Source organism: Xenopus laevis, chromosome 2S, assembly GCF_017654675.1.
Source record: "Xenopus laevis strain J_2021 chromosome 2S, Xenopus_laevis_v10.1, whole genome shotgun sequence".
In the NCBI taxonomy this organism is placed as follows: domain Eukaryota; kingdom Metazoa; phylum Chordata; class Amphibia; order Anura; family Pipidae; genus Xenopus; species Xenopus laevis.
In genome coordinates this window covers 103,961,758-103,979,198 of record NC_054374.1, presented here as the reverse complement: position 1 = coordinate 103,979,198, position 17,441 = coordinate 103,961,758, and the positions used below count along the sequence as shown (strand labels likewise).

The 17,441-nt window shown below is 36.4% G+C and overlaps 1 protein-coding gene across 9 annotated transcripts in view; it reads right to left on the bottom strand.

Annotated features, from left to right (window-relative positions):
• inpp4a.S (inositol polyphosphate-4-phosphatase type I A S homeolog) overlaps nucleotides 1–17,441 on the bottom strand; it is a 79,627-nt gene that overhangs the window by 22,769 nt on the left and 39,417 nt on the right. For 2 of the 9 annotated variants that reach the window (XM_018249803.2, XM_041584220.1), the window contains exons 13-20: nucleotides 13,390–13,498; nucleotides 12,618–12,659; nucleotides 6,867–7,050; nucleotides 6,554–6,772; nucleotides 5,478–5,730; nucleotides 1,927–1,962; nucleotides 691–863; nucleotides 158–281 (exon numbers count right to left, since the gene is read on the bottom strand). In XM_018249803.2, the coding sequence (XP_018105292.1) occupies nucleotides 158–281; nucleotides 691–863; nucleotides 1,927–1,962; nucleotides 5,478–5,730; nucleotides 6,554–6,772; nucleotides 6,867–7,050; nucleotides 12,618–12,659; nucleotides 13,390–13,498 (1,140 nt within the window). Of the gene's footprint in view, nucleotides 1–157; nucleotides 282–690; nucleotides 864–1,926; nucleotides 1,963–5,477; nucleotides 5,731–6,553; nucleotides 6,773–6,866; nucleotides 7,051–9,697; nucleotides 9,716–12,617; nucleotides 12,660–13,389; nucleotides 13,499–17,441 lie in introns of all 9 variants that reach the window. The other 7 variants (XM_041584223.1, XM_041584221.1, XM_018249804.2 and 4 more) reach the window with 5 other exon arrangements.

Below are 17,441 nucleotides of genomic sequence, written 5' to 3'. Positions count from 1 at the left end.
ATCCATAAGAGTATTTATCGTGTTTAATGCTTTCCTGGAACCCACACTATACACCTAGTACATGCTTCTATACGCTTTTTGTTCAGTTCAGCCTGGTAAAATCCCAACCTAGGCATTTACAGAAGCAAAATGGACACATTGAGAATGATGAACTTACCATATGTGCTTAGGAGGCTCTCAAACTGAGCCAGCAGGCCAATAGTGTAGAGCTGCCGCAGAAATCCATTATCATGAAGACAGTTTCTCAATTTGATAATAAAGCCACAGATAACCGCTGTCAGCTGGAAAGACAGAGCAAATGGATTTCATAAAGCTCTACAATATGCAATTTAAATGATTACATAACTATATTCTATCATTGTGTTTATGGACAAATAACAGGAGAAGCAGCAATGACCCAAATTAGGATTCAGTTCGGCCAGATCCGACTCCTGCTGAAAAAGGCCAAATCCTTGCCTAATCCTGAACCGAATCCTGAAATTGGTGCATCCCTAATATCCACATAAGAGCTGCATTTCTGTGAACAATTGTTTCAGGTCAGGAAATTCATTTGCAGATAAGTGTTTTCTCCCCAACACTCTGCAGCTGCAACCTTAATACATTCTAAAATGTAGCTTCTCTGCGCATGCTGCCCTCCGAGTAGAAATTTTGACTGGGTAAAAGGTTACAAAGAAAATGGCTGGTACATACAGACTGGCAGAAGACAACATCTCTGCGGTACTGGAGGCTGAGATACATGGCAATAGTCGGAGCACTGTCCTGCATCAGCAGGAACGCCATGGCTTTCTTTGCCTTGTCACTCATCATGGCTACACAGTCTGTAAGTGTGCTCAGCAAGGGGTAAAGGGCTTCACTCCATTCACCTGATGGACAAGAATATTGTTTGACATCACAAAACCAGTATATTATGGTTCTTTGAAACTCAACATTCACCACAACATGTTGTGTATTTTGGATACTGCAATTACTGTATATATGCAGATATTTTTGCATTTACAAGAAAGAAGAATTAAACAAGGGGACCATACAAAAATATACATAATACAATAATTGTACTGATTACGTGATTTGTTAAACCATTTATAGTTTATTTTGAGAGGAAAAATATACATATGTACTTATATCTAAAACACACTACTGATTTAACACTTGCACCAGCAATACTGAAATCACTGGGACAGATGGCGGGTGGTATCGTATTAATTTACACGGAAGTAGTAAGATTCCGGTCTTAGATAAGAGAACTGGATTGGAGGGAAAGAGTAAATTACAGCAGTATATTCAGTAAACTAACTTCACACAGCTTATTAATTTGTTGCAGAATTAAGCACATCTTATATATCCATTCAACACCCCCACACACTGATACAACCTGGGTTTCATCTTTGTTTAGCAAGAAATTTTAAATGTTAGTGTTATGAAAATGTATACTAGACAAACGACATAATGACATTAATAACAACAATTTTTCACTTCATCACAGGCAGGTAGGAGTTGCTGTATCCCAACAGAGAAGCAGAGATTAAAAAACAATTCAGATGTCATTAATGAAAAAACAGAGTAGGAAGAAGTGCTTTTGGCAGATTTTAGTCTTTCTGCAGTCCTTGTATTCAACACTGTTTCTTTGTGCAAATATGTCTGCCCTGGAGTCAATGAGAACACTGAACATAAGGTTACTCAGCTGAGGAATTACTAAATATATCAGCTGCAATGTAGGGCAAAAGAGCCAATGGTGCTTTAATACACTAATGATCATTGCTCTCATTTTACATCCTTTTTACTTCTCTAAATTATCATTTTACCTACTACTACTTAGGAATAAATCATCAGAGACATAACTTTTGGTGGCAAAAAGAAAGGTCCCCAATAATAAAAGTGCAGCCATAGTACTGCTTAAATAAAGCCATGAATGGAGAAGGCACTTACCTGGTGGGCAGGGATCTTCAGATGCTGAACTGGAATCTGCACAGAAATGGAGGTGCAACGTGCAATGGTTACGGGGCAGCAAAATAACAAGCAAAATTATATACTGAGAAATAAAACCAAACAAAAAACATACGTAAGCAAATCAAGTTATGCGCTTAAAATGTGCAGCTGCAATTAGTACAGAGTTGGCAACAGGGTAGGAGACAGGCAGTAGCTGTGATTATCAGGGATAGGTGTCTAAGTACTAAAATAGTTATTAGTGCAAAGGCTCAGTTAATCCTCACAATTGGCTACATGCAGCATAACTTCACTAAAACCCACTCTACAATTAACAACCTGTAATTTAGCTGAAATTGGATTAATCACAATCACCATTAGCTCTGTTAGATTTGTATGTATGTATTAAAGGGGTGGTTCACCTTTAAGGTAACTTTTATTATGTTGTGTCTAAAAAACAAATGCTCTGTAAGGCTACAAATGTATTGTTATCGTTACTTTTTATTACTGATCCTTCTATTCAGGCCCTCTCCTCTTCATATTCCAGTCTCTTATTCAAATCAATGCATGGTTGCTAGGGTAATTTGGGCCCTAGTTACCAGATTGGTCAATATGCAAATTGAAGAGCTGCTGAATAAGGTTTTTCAGGCATTTTGGGTATAAGACCACCCCATTAGTCAAGCATCCGGTCAGCCTTATTTCCTAAGAGCTTGAGTTCTGCAGCCACTGCTTTTAGCCCTCCAGTAAGGAACATCAGAATGTCTTCTAAAACAATGTCAAAAAGTATTTGATATAATTGCTCTATACAATGCGCCATAGACTTGAACATAATTCCTCACTATTTTTTGCTGGGAAGGATCAGATCCAACATTGTAGCATAGCTCAACTGTATTTAATGGTTACGATATTGTCTGCGTAAAATGTGAAAGACAATCATATAATCTTACTTTGTTAGGCTTTTAGTACACAAATAAAGTCTTTTACAAACATGACGTTTGGTTAAACTAGACACTTGGGTCCTGCTTGTGTTCATACAGTCTATAATTTAAACAAGGGATTTCCATCAATACTAGGCTTTAATATACATAATTAGAAGGAATGTAAATATTTAATATGACCGACACCTGTAACTAAATTTAGCCCAAACCCCAATCCTTGTAGACCCCAAAATACCCATGTTTTCCTCCCATGATAAACCCAGCATAAGGCATTGCCGTATGTTTTTTTTTATTATTTCAATGGGATCTGTCAAGTCCTGGGGCCTAGTAGCTGCCACTTTTAAGAACATAGGCTGGTAAGCTTGTAGTTGAGGCACTACATTAATACCTCTGGTCACTTGGAGACCCTTGTTATACTTATTATGTGACCAAACTACAAAATACAGTGTACGCCATTATTTTTATTTTCATAGTGTACTCCAATGTGCCATGACTAGTCATGAGAATTTTTTTGCCAGGTTTTGCTGTGAAAAAGATGCTCATAGACACCAAGTGAAAAAAAAAAACGTGTCAAAAAAAATTTGTCACCCATAGACTTCAATGCATTTGCCAAATTTATCACCGTTTCACAAATTTCTGCAAAACTGGTCAGATTCACCCACCACTAGCCATGACATAAAAACAAGGGTATCCCAGAATGTCCTTGTCCTTTAGATAAACATTTTGTGAGCCTGTAGGACAAGTGTGTATGTATGTATGCTGTACCTGTAGGACAGGTGTATGTATGTATGTATGTATGTATGTATGTATGTATGTATGTATGTATGTATGTATGTATGCTGTATCTGTAGGACAGGTGTATGTATGTATGTATGTATGTATGTATGTATGTATGTATGTATGTATGTATGCTGTACCTGTAGGACAGGTGTATGTATGTATGCTGTACCTGTAAGACAGGTGCACAGTGGCGTAACTAGAGGGGGTCGGGCCCTGGCGCGGGACGTGCAGCCGGGCCCCGCCCCCCTCCGTACAGAACTGAGTGGTGCGCTAGCTGCCGGGGGGCCCTGAGGGGGTGCCGGCCCTGGCCCGCTCGCACCCCCTGCTCCCCCGGTAGTTCCGCCACTGAAGGTGTATGTATGTATGCTGTACCTGTAGGACAGTTGTATGTATGTATGTATGTATGTATGTATGTATGTATGTATGTATGTATGTATGTATGCTGTACCTGTAGGACAGGTGTATGTATGTATGCTGTACCTGTATGACAGATGTATGAATATATGCTGTACCTGTCGGACAGGTCTATGTATGCTGTACCTGTACGGCAGGTGTATGTATGCTGTATTCACAGGGGGCCTGGTTCAACACAAAGGTTTGATATCTTGATAGAATTTGAGATATGTGCTGTTGTAAATGGCTTATCTCGACAAGAGGGACTAGTTATAATTATAAGGTACTGCTTATAATTGAACATTGTTTCAGGGATTTAGTGACTGGTTTAAATAAACTGCTCTAGGTATACCAACAGGAGTTACATCAAGACCCTAGCTTGGACTTAATTGGAAAATTACTTGAAACTTAGACAGTTACTTGTGACAGACATGCAGAATGTCAAGGAGACACGCACACAATGAAGAAAGCAGAGAATAGATTCCAAATATTAGCAGCTTCAGGAAAGTAAATAAAGAATGTGATGTATCCACAGTATCAGAAATGTCTCTTCAGTTGTTCCTAAATCTAATGCTACCGTTGCAGTATATGTATGCTGAAAGGGAAACGCACATGTTCTAGCAACACCCCAAATAAACCGAAAAAAGTAAACTAGGCTTATAATGTGTCAGCAATCATATCTTTCTCTCCTAAACTCCACAAATCCATTTTTATTTTAAAAACAAAAGAATACAGTATTTAAATTTTCATTTTACAGGCATTTCATGTTGCCATGGGAGCCAGTATTTCTGAGCAATCCTTGTTCAAAAACAAAAGCTTGTGCCAATGATTAGGAATCTGCTGTCCATGAACGATTTGACCCCTAGGATTCTCTCTGAGATATATTTTTGTATTCAGCTAAATACTGTATCCTCCATTACAGATTTGGGTAAATGCAAGTAAAAGTCTGAAACCTAATTAGCATATTCAATTTGAAGAACACGTTGCATCAGTTTTAAGCAAAAACTGGTAGTTCAGGTGTTCAGAGATTACATTTTATTGTACTTTCTTTCCCCATCTATTATTTGTTACAAAAAGCAGATTACTGTATTTTAAGTGCCTATGTCTTCTGAGGTCTGCAACTTTACATTAAATGCTCTCTTATCTTAGTGAGATATTGTTGCACTTTTAGAATCACTTCTAATTGGTCTTTAGAAACATACAGCACTCATTATTCAGTGACATGTTGTATGGGAAAACTGTTGAGGAGCAATTTATTGTCCCTTTAATTTCACATTTGCAGTAACTGCACGATATTGCTTGAGACCTCTAACTTACTGGTAAGGACATTGCACTACTGCTGAATAAATCACAAACTAAAGGAATAAGAAAGTGCTGCAGTTCCTGATTATGTAAGAGACATTTCTGATATTCTGGGTTTAGAAAAGAAAGACTCATACGCACTTGTAAACTGGGAAGGATGGCATGCAGGAGATGATGGAGATGATGATGGAGATGATAGGGCCTCATCATCGGAGGCTGTTGGATTTATCCAGTATGCTTGATTTTTCAGATTACCTTTCTTGCTAGAACAACTGATTTCACACTGAAAGACATCGTCGCAGCTGTCGCTGTGCAAGTGTTCCTTCTGTAGAAGCTTGTCTACCCTCTGAATAATACATTCTAGACTTTTATCCACATTCGACCACACTTTATCCTGGGAATTGACAAAGGCAAGAGTTGCAAAAGTCACTATGTAATGCCACTGCTAGATGTAAAAGCCAGAAACCCATTATCAGGACATCTACATTTTAAGCAAGTTTTGTTGAATAAGCTCCACAAATCTATATTGGTGGAAACTACCAAGTTTAACATTTAAATGTTTTTCAGTAACCTTAAGAAATATTGCTTCAAATTATGAACCCCTGATCTAAAAAATTTCAGCTTTCAATATGACATATTCCATCTCTGTATTTCCATCTTTTAGATGGAATACTTGTTGCCAAGATGTTTTTAAGTACGGGATTTTTTTTCTTACCTCGATGCTCTACATAAGATTATGTTGGGTTAGTTAACTACAAGGCACTGAATTGTATCCACATCTAAACAGTGAATCAGGCATAAATTATTCATTATTTACTTTTGGGGAACCATATTACTAGTTATCAGTAAAAGGTTTCCAGATAAAATATCTCAAAGCTCTAAAACTGATAACTCTAGTAACAGTAACTACTGTGGAAAAATATGTTTCTTACAGTTAATATAGGGAAGATAATAATAACCTCATACACAGTACAACACAGATTTTTATGTTTGCCAGAGGGCCATGTCACAACTGCTTGAAAACTTAAAATCTCAACTTAAAATCTAGGAACAAAAAGAACCAAAGCTTTCCTGTGTGGGACCAAAATAATTGGGTGGCAAATTGGATTTCTACTGTACAAAGATAATAAACTTTATTTGAACCGTCTATACTATAGAAAGGTGCAAAAGCAGAAAAAAGCACATTCCCATGAAGATTTTATAAAGCTTTAACATACCCACTCCTCCTCATGCCAGTCTACTTGCAAAGATGACCTGCTGTTTCTCCCTGTCCACTTTGCCACCAAGGTGTCCTGGTCATTCCTTAGCATGACTTGATCAGCTTCAGCAGATGTAGGAGAGGCTTTGGATGCAATGTAGTCTGGTCGAGCAGCATTGAGTCCATGTATTGAATTTGCTAATAGTTTGCAGTCACAGACTGTGACTAGTTGCCTAGTCTGAAATTGCAAAAATTCCATATACCTCATTTTCATCATATGATACCATTTCATCACCAGAAAAAAATTAAACTCATAAAAAAAGATCTCTCACCTTATCAGCCAAGATGGCAAGTGTTCTCTCGAGTCCATTGGCCGATCGGTCTTTGGCTGCCCTGGACAATCTCTCTGCATAATAACTGACTTGAGTCTTTAGCGTATTGATGTGGGCAATGATCTCTTTTGCTCGAATTATATCCTGCGGTATGTACACAATAGACTGTGGGCACGATGTAGTACTGGGGTGAAGAAAAACAATTAATTTAGGGCTTTTTTTCCTATGTCCCCAATAGAAAAAAGGAATGAATTCCAGAGTATATGCTTACATGACACATTTATGAAATATGTGATGTTAACCACATGGATCATCTGGAGTCAGACTAACTTCATGGAGATCATGCTTTAATAAACGTGATAAAGTGTTGCCCTAAGTGATTTGCCACATAAAACCCCAGGCATACAAGAGTTTCTAAGGGTACCTTATCTACACGTACATGTCACTGATAATTCCACTGATTTCAGTTTAATATACATAAATGGTTATAAAAATGGACAATGGTAAAGGTTTGCTTTGGAGCAGTAGCCCTTAAAATCCATTAGGAACTTTGATTCATTATTCTAACTGCTCTAGTAAAAGCTAACTGCTAATTGGCTCATAGCTTTTTCTGCAGTAGCTGTACTCAGTTATTCGCCCTGACAATTTAACTCTTTACAGGTGGCACAGAACTATAGAATGGGCATGGAATAAAAGGGTGCAATGTATGCTACAGGTCTAGTCACCTACAAAAAACAATCTGCAGGTAGAATTTACAAGATATCTGTTCAAATGAAAACATCTTAATCGTTGCTCACTAGTGTTTTGTCTCAAACACATGCTTTGCCCAAGATAATTAACCATAGCACCAGCTATGTCTATAAAGGAGAAAATGTTTCATATGACATTAACCAATGGGCATTTCACAGAAAAAGCCCATCTAATCACTATTAAACCCACCTATGTTTTCTAATTTGTGTTTATTTTGATTATTGCAAAAAGGGGCCAAATTACCAGATATTTCTTTAATTATAAGCAAGCTAAGCAGAAAATCCTCCTGTATTACCTGGTTTGTATATAAATGATTCCTAATAACGTACAACGTGCTATGGGACCAAATACTAATAATAGCACTGCCAATCTTTATTATAGACCCGATTTATATACTTAATCTAGCAAACCATATAATTGCTATTTTGTAGTGTGACTAGTGATCGGGTATTTTGACTACTAATCACTGTCCAATCACAATTTTTTTTATTGATTTTAATGGTTTTATTACATTTTCAGTTACTTTCCGTTCAGGCCTGGATTTGTGGAAAGGCCACCAAGGCCCGGGCTAGGGCGGCAGGATTTTAGAGGGGCGGCATGCTGCCCAACCACACCCCCATTGGTTCAAAAACACCGGGGATGTGCTGGAGATACAATCATTTTTTAAATTTCCTGTGCGCCAATCCCCATTGCTCCAGTCCATATGATGAAAATTTGCACGGATAAAGGGGAGGAGACAGGGGCGACGAACGGCAGTGGGCCTAGGGGCGCCCACTATGTAAATCCGGCTCTGTTTCCGTTTATTACTTGTTTCTGCTTGTATATTTATTATTTTGCATGTTATGTTGCACTGATCTTGAAGTTATTTGTTCAAGAAAATTCAAGGAGTTCAAGTTCAAGGAGTTGGGATCTAATGCTACAGCTGTAACCCTAATGAACTCGGCATGCCAGGATTCATAAATTGAGGTCCCTTATAGACAGCCTGTCTCATGGCTTTGCATAAATGTGCAGAGACAGACAAGAAGATTCGGGGAGATTTAGTCGCCCGGTGACAAATCACCTCTTCTTCAGGCGACTAATCTTCCTGAACTGCCTCCCCACCGGCTAGAGTTTAAATCGCCAGCGGGATGGCACTCGGAGCGCTTCATTTTCAGAAGAGGTGATTTGGCGCCGGGCAACTAATCTCCCCGAATCTTCTCGTCTGTCTCTGCCCTAATGCATCAGTACCTATTTGCTTCCAATGGTAAAAACCCACCTCTTCCCTATTAAATTAATTGTTGACCATGGGTAACATGTCTCCTATGTCTTTACCTACCTTTACAGTGGAATTTTACATATTGTCTTGAAAGAATTAAATTAACAATATTATGCAGTGAATATTCCGATTCTATGGTGTCAGTTTATTATGCTCGGTTATTTTTTTATTACAGAGTATACAGTGCAGTTACTATTTGGCAATTTACAAATCCATCTGAATTTCATTGGGAAGTAAACATTTAGATGGGTAAAGGTGCTCAGCACTGAGCTCTACCACCCCACTGAAAAGTATTCTTAATTGTATTTTAAATGGCATTCTTAAATAAGGTGTCTCTCTCTCTTCATATTTACATCATCACTGATTCAGTTATAACATATGGCATATTCCAAAAATTGTAATATTATTGGGTGGAAACTTTAATGACTGAAGGAATGCAGAATTGTAGGACCAACTTAGTAGGTGTATGCATTCAGGAAAGCTCAACTAATATTCAGTGCTCTATGTCTCCTTGGGCAAATTTAAAGATTTCAGTCTCAAAAACATTCAGCGTTAGTGTTTGCAACACAAGACAACATGCAAACAGTTGTATTTAAAGGTGCTGTTCCTTGCTGAGCTTTAGGGAGCTAAAATAGGTTTGCTGTGGTGCAGAAAACAGCAATAGTGTTTCAGTCTGGTTCTAGATCGTTAGGGGTTTAAATGCAAACCAAATCAAAGCACAAAAGGAGTCATAAGCACTGGCCAATCACAAACACAAAATGAAGGATTTAGCAAAAAAAAGGTATGCATGACATAAAAATGATTTTAAGGATGCTACAAAACTCACCAACTTTCCTCAAAACTGCTATAAAGAAAAACAGAACCAACACAAGAATAGATTACTGGATGCCACAAACACAACCAAATAAAAATCCACCCGTCACTAAAATAAATCAAGCAAAACAGTATTTTGCATTAACTTCTCCAAGCAGTGTCTGGCCAAGTTGTTTGTATAATTCACACTAACATGTTTTGAAGGTTTCTATAATAGTATATAACACTAGGCAATTTGTGGTGGCTGTGAAACCAGCAAAGCAGTTTAGGAAGTAAAACACCAAGCACTTTAAAGAAGTTGTCCACCTTCCAAACACTTTTTTCAGTTCAGTTGTTTTCAGATTATTCCCCAGAAATAAAGACTTTTTTTCCAATTACTTTCCATTATTTATTTTTTACTTTTTTTCCAAAATCTAAGTTTAAAGTTGAATGCCCCTGTCTCTGTTGTTTCAATCTGGCAGCTCAGTAATTCAGGTGCAGACTCTACATGGTTCCAATTTTGCAACATATACAGTGGTGTGAAAAACTATTTGCCCCCTTCCTGATTTCTTATTCTTTTGCATGTTTGTCACACTTAAATGTTTCTGCTCATCAAAAACCGTTAACTATTAGTCAAAGATAACATAATTGAACACAAAATGCAGTTTTTAAATGAAGGTTTACGTTATTAAGGGAGAAAAAAAACTCCAAATCTACATGGGCCTGTGTGAAAAAGTGATTGCCCCCCTTGTTAAAAAATAACTTAACTGTGGTTTATCACACCTGAGTTCAATTTCAAAGGTTATAAAGCCATTTCTAAAGCTTTGGGACTCCAGCGAACCACAGTGAGAGCCATTATCCACAAATGGCAAAAACATGGAACAGTGGTGAACCTTCCCAGGAGTGGCCGGCCGACCAAAATGACCCCAAGAGCGCAGAGACAACTCATCCGAGAGGCCACAAAAGACCCCAGGACAACATCTAAAGAACTGCAGGCCTCACTTGCCTCAATTAAGGTCAGTGTTCACGACTCCACCATAAGAAAGAGACTGGTCAAAAACGGCCTGCATGGCAGATTTCCAAGGCGCAAACCACTTTTAAGCAAAAAGAACATTAAGGCTCGTCTCAATTTTGCTAAAAAACATCTCAACGATTGCCAAGACTTTTGGGAAAATACCTTGTGGACCGACGAGACAAAAGTTGAACTTTTTGGAAGGTGCGCGTCCCGTTACATCTGGCGTAAAAGTAACATAGCATTTCAGAAAAAGAACATCATACCAACAGTAAAATATGGTGGTGGTAGTGTGATGGTCTGGGGTTGTTTTGCTGCTTCAGGACCTGGAAGACTTGCTGTGATAGATGGAACCATGAATTCTACTGTCTACCAAAAAATCCTGAAGGAGAATGTCCGGCCATCTGTTCGTCAACTCAAGCTGAAGCGATCTTGGGTGCTGCAGCAGGACAATGACCCAAAACACACCAGCAAATCCACCTCTGAATGGCTGAAGAAAAACAAAATGAAGACTTTGGAGTGGCCTAGTCAAAGTCCTGACCTGAATCCTATTGAGATGTTGTGGCATGACCTTAAAAAGGCGGTTCATGCTAGAAAACCCTCAAATAAAGCTGAATTACAACAATTCTGCAAAGATGAGTGGGCCAAAATTCCTCCAGAGCGCTGTAAAAGACTCGTTGCAAGTTATCGCAAACGCTTGATTGCAGTTATTGCTGCTAAGGGTGGCCCAACCAGTTATTAGGTTCAGGGGGCAATTACTTTTTCACACAGGTTTGGATTTCTTTTCTCCCTAAATAATAAAAACCCTCATTTAAAAACTGCATTTTGTGTTTACTTGTGTTATCTTTGACTAATAGTTAAATGTGTTTGATGATCAGAAACATTTTGTGTGACAAACATGCAAAAGAATAAGAAATCAGGAAGGGGGCAAATAGTTTTTCACACCACTGTAGTTGATACATTTCTCAGCAGCATCTCTGGTGTATTAGCAACTATTGTATTAATTCTAACAGCTGCCTTTATTGAAACTCAGGAGGGATGAAGATAAGAAATGTATGAACTAAATATACCAATTTAGAACAGTTTACAGAGTCGGCGGCCCCCCTCCCAGAGCTGCTTTGAAAAATGACAGTTTACACTTCAATATTAGAAAAACGGTGACAAATAGAAAATAGAAAGTAATTGGAAAAAGTTGTTATTTCTGGCGATGTATCTGAAACCAACTAGTTGTTTGAAGGTGAACAACCCATTTAAGACATAAAGGTTCATTTACTAAATCTCACCACCATTCTCATTAAGAAACACACACATTTGTGTCCATATCAAAAGCAAGTTGTTGCAGTTGCTAATCAATAGGCATTGTCCATGTATCTGTTTTTGCAATTTGCACACTGCATTATTAGTAAATGAGCCTTACAGAGTGTTATCATAGAGATGCTGAACAGAATGAGGACTGATTTATGAACATAGGTGCTACAATGTACATGTGGAGATACCCATAGCAACCATTCAAATCGTTGCTTTCATTTTCTATCTGGCAGTAGACAATCTAAAGCAAATTGCTGATTGATTTCTAATGGCAACTGAACTCTAGTACCTACGGTTTTAAATAAGCCATAATGTTGACAGTTGAAAATATTGTGAGTACAGATTTCCAGATTTCTGTGCACAAATGTTTCACAAACCAACAAGAAGAGGTTAATGCATATATAATAACATACATTCCAGATAAACAGAAATCAGAAATAACCTAATTCTAATATACTGTTTACAATGTTTGTATTTGTAATTTAATATAAATAAGTTAAACATTACATTTTTTAAGCTACTGTACATTTTAAAATGCATTGTCGATCAGAAAGAACATAAAGGTATGGGGATAGATTCAAGACAAGTGTTGATAAAAGAGAGCATGTGGTACAAGTATAAACCAAATTTGAACCTGCATTGACGAGGAAAGTCAAGTTCTCTCTGTAAGGGAACCCTAGGAAAATTAAACAAGATGGTGTCATGGTGTTCAAATGGAACTTTCCCAGGCAAGAGCCTTTTTAAATAGCAGTCTAAAGTTAAAAAGTAAGCAATATTATTGGGGGGGGGTCTCAAACAAATTGGCATCCCAAGTCAATTTGACTTTCTTTGTCCAGACATTTTTAACTCAAGCCTTCCTTTAAATCCATCATAGCCAGGGCTCCCAATACCTTCAAACATAGTTAGAAATACATTGTTTTATCAGTTACCCTTTTCTCATCAGGTATAACCTAATTAGCTTACTGGCTGAGCTTGGTGAAATACTTAGAATTGCAAAAATTAATTTATCTCAAATCTCACGATAACTTAAACAAAGACTGCCTTTCCCTATCAATAGGAGCACCCTGGGGAGGGAAAACTCAATGGTTTGGTAATGTATGATTTTAGTGATGTGTCCCTGGCTTTCTGCAGCTTAAATATTAGCTAGAAAACACGAGGCCTTGCTTCTTGAAAACATCATTACCCTACTGTCACACTGAGTAAAAGCCTTGGCTACAACTGCTCCCCTCAGGAGTTACCTATATTAAAAGGACAAAAGTATACAGTGGTATATTAACCTACTGTATATAATAGAAAAAATGCTTTGTGTATATGCACTGGTTATCTCCTTTTTCATTTTGATACATAACTATTACCGTTTTTAAAAAAAATTAATTTCTATTTACAGTAAAAAATAAATAACTTACTGTTTTTTAGCTTCTTCAAATTTGTGCATCTGCTTCCGTAAGCCCCCAGACTTAAAGCCTTGGCAGTGAGCAGCTGGTGCCCCAATTGTTACTATATCATAATTTTGATCTAAAGATAAATTATAAACAGAAAATTAAACATAACTAATTTCACAGTTTTGTTTTTTTTTTGTTTTGCTCAGAGCAGTTCTGATATAATGAAAATAAAATAACTAATTTATTTTTGCTCGTAGTTGGCTTTGGTATGCAGGCAAGAAATACTATACATTTTATAAATGGTCAAAAAATGTAAGCCTTGAAAATAATTTTAATATGAAAAAATTAAACTGCAAACTCCTTCAATTTAAAGGGATACTGTTGTGGGAACACTTTTTTTTTCCAAAACACATCAGTTATCAGTGCTGCTTCAGCAGAAATCTGCATGAAATCCATTTTTCACAAGATCAAACAGATTTTTTCATATTTAATTTTGAGCTAGACATAGGGGCCGATTCATCAAGCTCGAGTGAAGGATTCGAAGTAAAAAAAACTTCGAATTTCGAAGTGTTTTTTGGGCTACTTCGACCTTCGACTACGAATCGAAGGATTCAAACTAAAAATCGTTCGACTATTCGACATTCGATAGTCGAAGTACTGGCTCTTTAAAAAAAACTTCGACCCCCTAGTTCGGCAGCTAAAAGCTACCGAAGTCAATGTTAGCCTATGAGGAAGGTCCCCATAGGCTTGCCTAAGTTTTTTTGATCGAAGGATAATCCTTCGATCGTTGGATTTAAATCCTTCGAATCGTTCGATTTAAATCCTTCGAATCGGCCCCATAGTGTCGGTTTTCCAGGTGCCCCCAGTTATGTGATTTATGCTTGGGTAAACTTTAGTCACTCTAAGTTGCCTTCACTATAGCCTCAGCAGCCTATCTTTTCTTTTGAAATTCTTTTTATTTAGATTTTCAATAAAATACAAGTATATGACAATATGATAAACATACAGTGTTTCAATAAGGAGCAAAAGAAATATTCATGAACATTACAGTAAACATTTGACATGAAAGACAACAAAATAAATAAACAAACAAAGAAAAAGGGGAAATACAAATAACATAAAATAATGAAATATCAGAATAATAATAATAAAGTAAAATAAAATTAATTTAGATAATTTAGAAAAATAGACCTGGTATTATCTCCTACCAATTAAAGTCTGATAATGCCAAAAAATATATGAAGAAACATTTTTGTGAATGAAGGCATTAAATATCTCTTTTAGCATTTTATTAGCATAGATCTTGTCCCATAAGACCAAGGATAAATGACCTCTTATCAGCCTCTAAAGATGAGATATAAAGAGACCATCTATTCCTTATTCTATTTCTCTGGAGAAGATCATCCATTCTAAATCTAATTACCTCTTGAATACATAAGTTAAATAGATAAGACAGCACGTCCTTCAAAGAAGGGGGGTTCTCTTTTATCCAGTACAAGAATATAGATTTCCGAGTAGCTGCCATAACTAACCAACAAAAAGATAATATTTCATCTGAGACATTAATAGAAGAGCCATTGCAAGATACCTGAAAAAAGTCCTTCACATCTACTAGAGCATATTGAGGATTTAAAGAGACATCTAAATTAGTCAATTTTTTAATAAAACCTTTTATTTTTTCCCATAGGTTTCTAATAATCGGACAATCCCAGATATAATGAAAGAAGTCAACATTCTTCTCTGTACATTTTGGACAAAAAGAAATCTTCTGAGAGCTATCACAGTTTTGGAACAATAAGCCATAACCTAAATGAATGAGCCGGAAATGTTGGTCTCTCCAAGACTCAGAACATATATTCTTTCTAAAATTTTGGAAAGAATGCAGGAGTTCCCTGGAAGAAACATCAGTTCCCAAAAATGAAGACCATTTTTTGCTCGAGTTCTCTAGTGGATCTAAATCCTTGGAGACTGACTTTAAAAGATGTAATGAGATCCATGAAATATTATTTAGTTTAATATCATCAACCAACTGTAATAAACCTTTATAAAACTGATGATGACTTAATTGTGTTTTTGTTCTATTATCGATTAATTGAAAGCCTTGTCTAATCTGCAAATAGCTGAGCCTTTCCTTCTCAGAAAGACTATACTTTTCCTTAAACATTTTCCAAGGGACTGGGTCTCCCAAAATTGGATCTAAAATGTGAGTAATTTGAGAAATACCGAATTTTCTCCATTTGTAAGAAAATTGATTTCTTTGCTTTATGGGAAACCCCTTCAGAAAGAAAGGAGATAAAAAAGGTGAGACATTGAAGTTTAGATTATTCTGTTTACATAGAATTTTCCAAGTACTGGTTGTATCCCTAAAAATTGGATTTCTCTTAATATCTATATGTTGCTCAGACCAGTTTTTATGTAAAGAAGATATAATATGTTCTTTTGAGTCTAAAAATAATTCCAGATTCAGATTAGTAAATTTCTCAGTACCCGACAGCCATTCCACAATATATCTAGTATTAGCAGCAATATTAAACTTTCTGAAGTCTGGGACATTAAGTCCTCCTAAACCTTTAGGTTTTCTAAGTTTAGATAAAGAAATTTTAGGTTTTTTGTTATGCCAAATAAAATTTCTGAGGATTCGGTCTAACTTCTGCACATCAAGATGTTTTAGCAATAGCGGAAGGTTCAGAATAGGAAACGCAATTTTTGGAAAAATTAGCATTTTGAATAATGCTATCCTTCCCATTAGGTTCAATGGACTATCCATCCATTTTTTGCAATGAGTTTGCATTATGTGACTTAATGGAGAAAAATTTAAAGGGTATAATTTAGAGAGATCAGAAGGGATCAAAATTCCCAAGTATTTAATTTTACCAGAAGGAGATTTAATTTGAAGATCAGCTAGCAATTGCCTCGGAATGTTTGAACAAATGTTCAGAATATCTGTTTTACTGGAATTAATGAAATATCCTGAAAAAGTCTTATAATAGTCAAAAAAATTAAAAATATTTTTAAGTGATAACGTTGGATTACTAACAATCAAGAGAAGGTCATCAGCATATGCTAATGATTTGTAATGTTTACCATCGATCATCAGACCTTGAAATATATTTGAAGAATCCAGAAATCTAATTAAAGGCTCCATAGAGATATTAAACAAAAGTGGGGACAAAGGACACCCTTGACGAGTTCCTCTGAAGAGATCAAAAGTCTCTGATAATTCCCCAACTGCTGCAATTCTTGCTTTGGGATTAGAATAAATAGAGCTAAGTAATAACATAAACTGACCTTTAAGACCAAATCTGTCACAGCATTCTGAGAGATATTTCCAAGAGACATTGTCAAAGGCTTTCTCAGCATCTAAGCTCAATATTGAACATGGAATCATAGCTTTCTTGGCTTTGTAAATAATGTTTATTAAAGTACGTATATTCTTAACCCCTGTTCTATTTTTTACAAAACCATTTTGTTGAGGAGAGATAATACTAGGAAGCAATAAAGAAAGCCTATCAGCTATTATTTTTGTTAAAATTTTAATGTCGAGATTTATTAAAGAAATAGGTCTAAAGGAAGCCGGTTGAGAAAGATCTTTGCCTTCCTTTGGAATTAATTTGATATGAGAAACCATACTAGAATTTAAGACTTTCCCATGACAGTAAATTTCATTATATAGATCGGTCAAAAAAGGGGCTAGTTCCAATTTTAGTGTTTTATAAAAAGGAGAAATTAATCCATCTGGCCCACCAGCTTTGAAATCCTTTAAAGAATTTATGGTAGACAATACTTCCTGAATATTAATTGGTTGATTAAGCACATCTAGTTGCTCTTCAGATAGTTTTGGGAAATTAACCTTCGAAAGAAAATTCAGACTTTCAGTTTCATCTAGCTGTGAAGGAGAATAAATAGATTCGAAATAACATTTAAAGATATTTACTATGTCTTTTGGGAGGTTAGTCATCTTACCCAAATGATTTCTAATCAACATTGGTTTATGAGACCATTTACTATGTTTAAACATATTGGCGAGAAATCTATTTGATTTATTATGTAAATTACCAAACCCAGCTTTACAATAG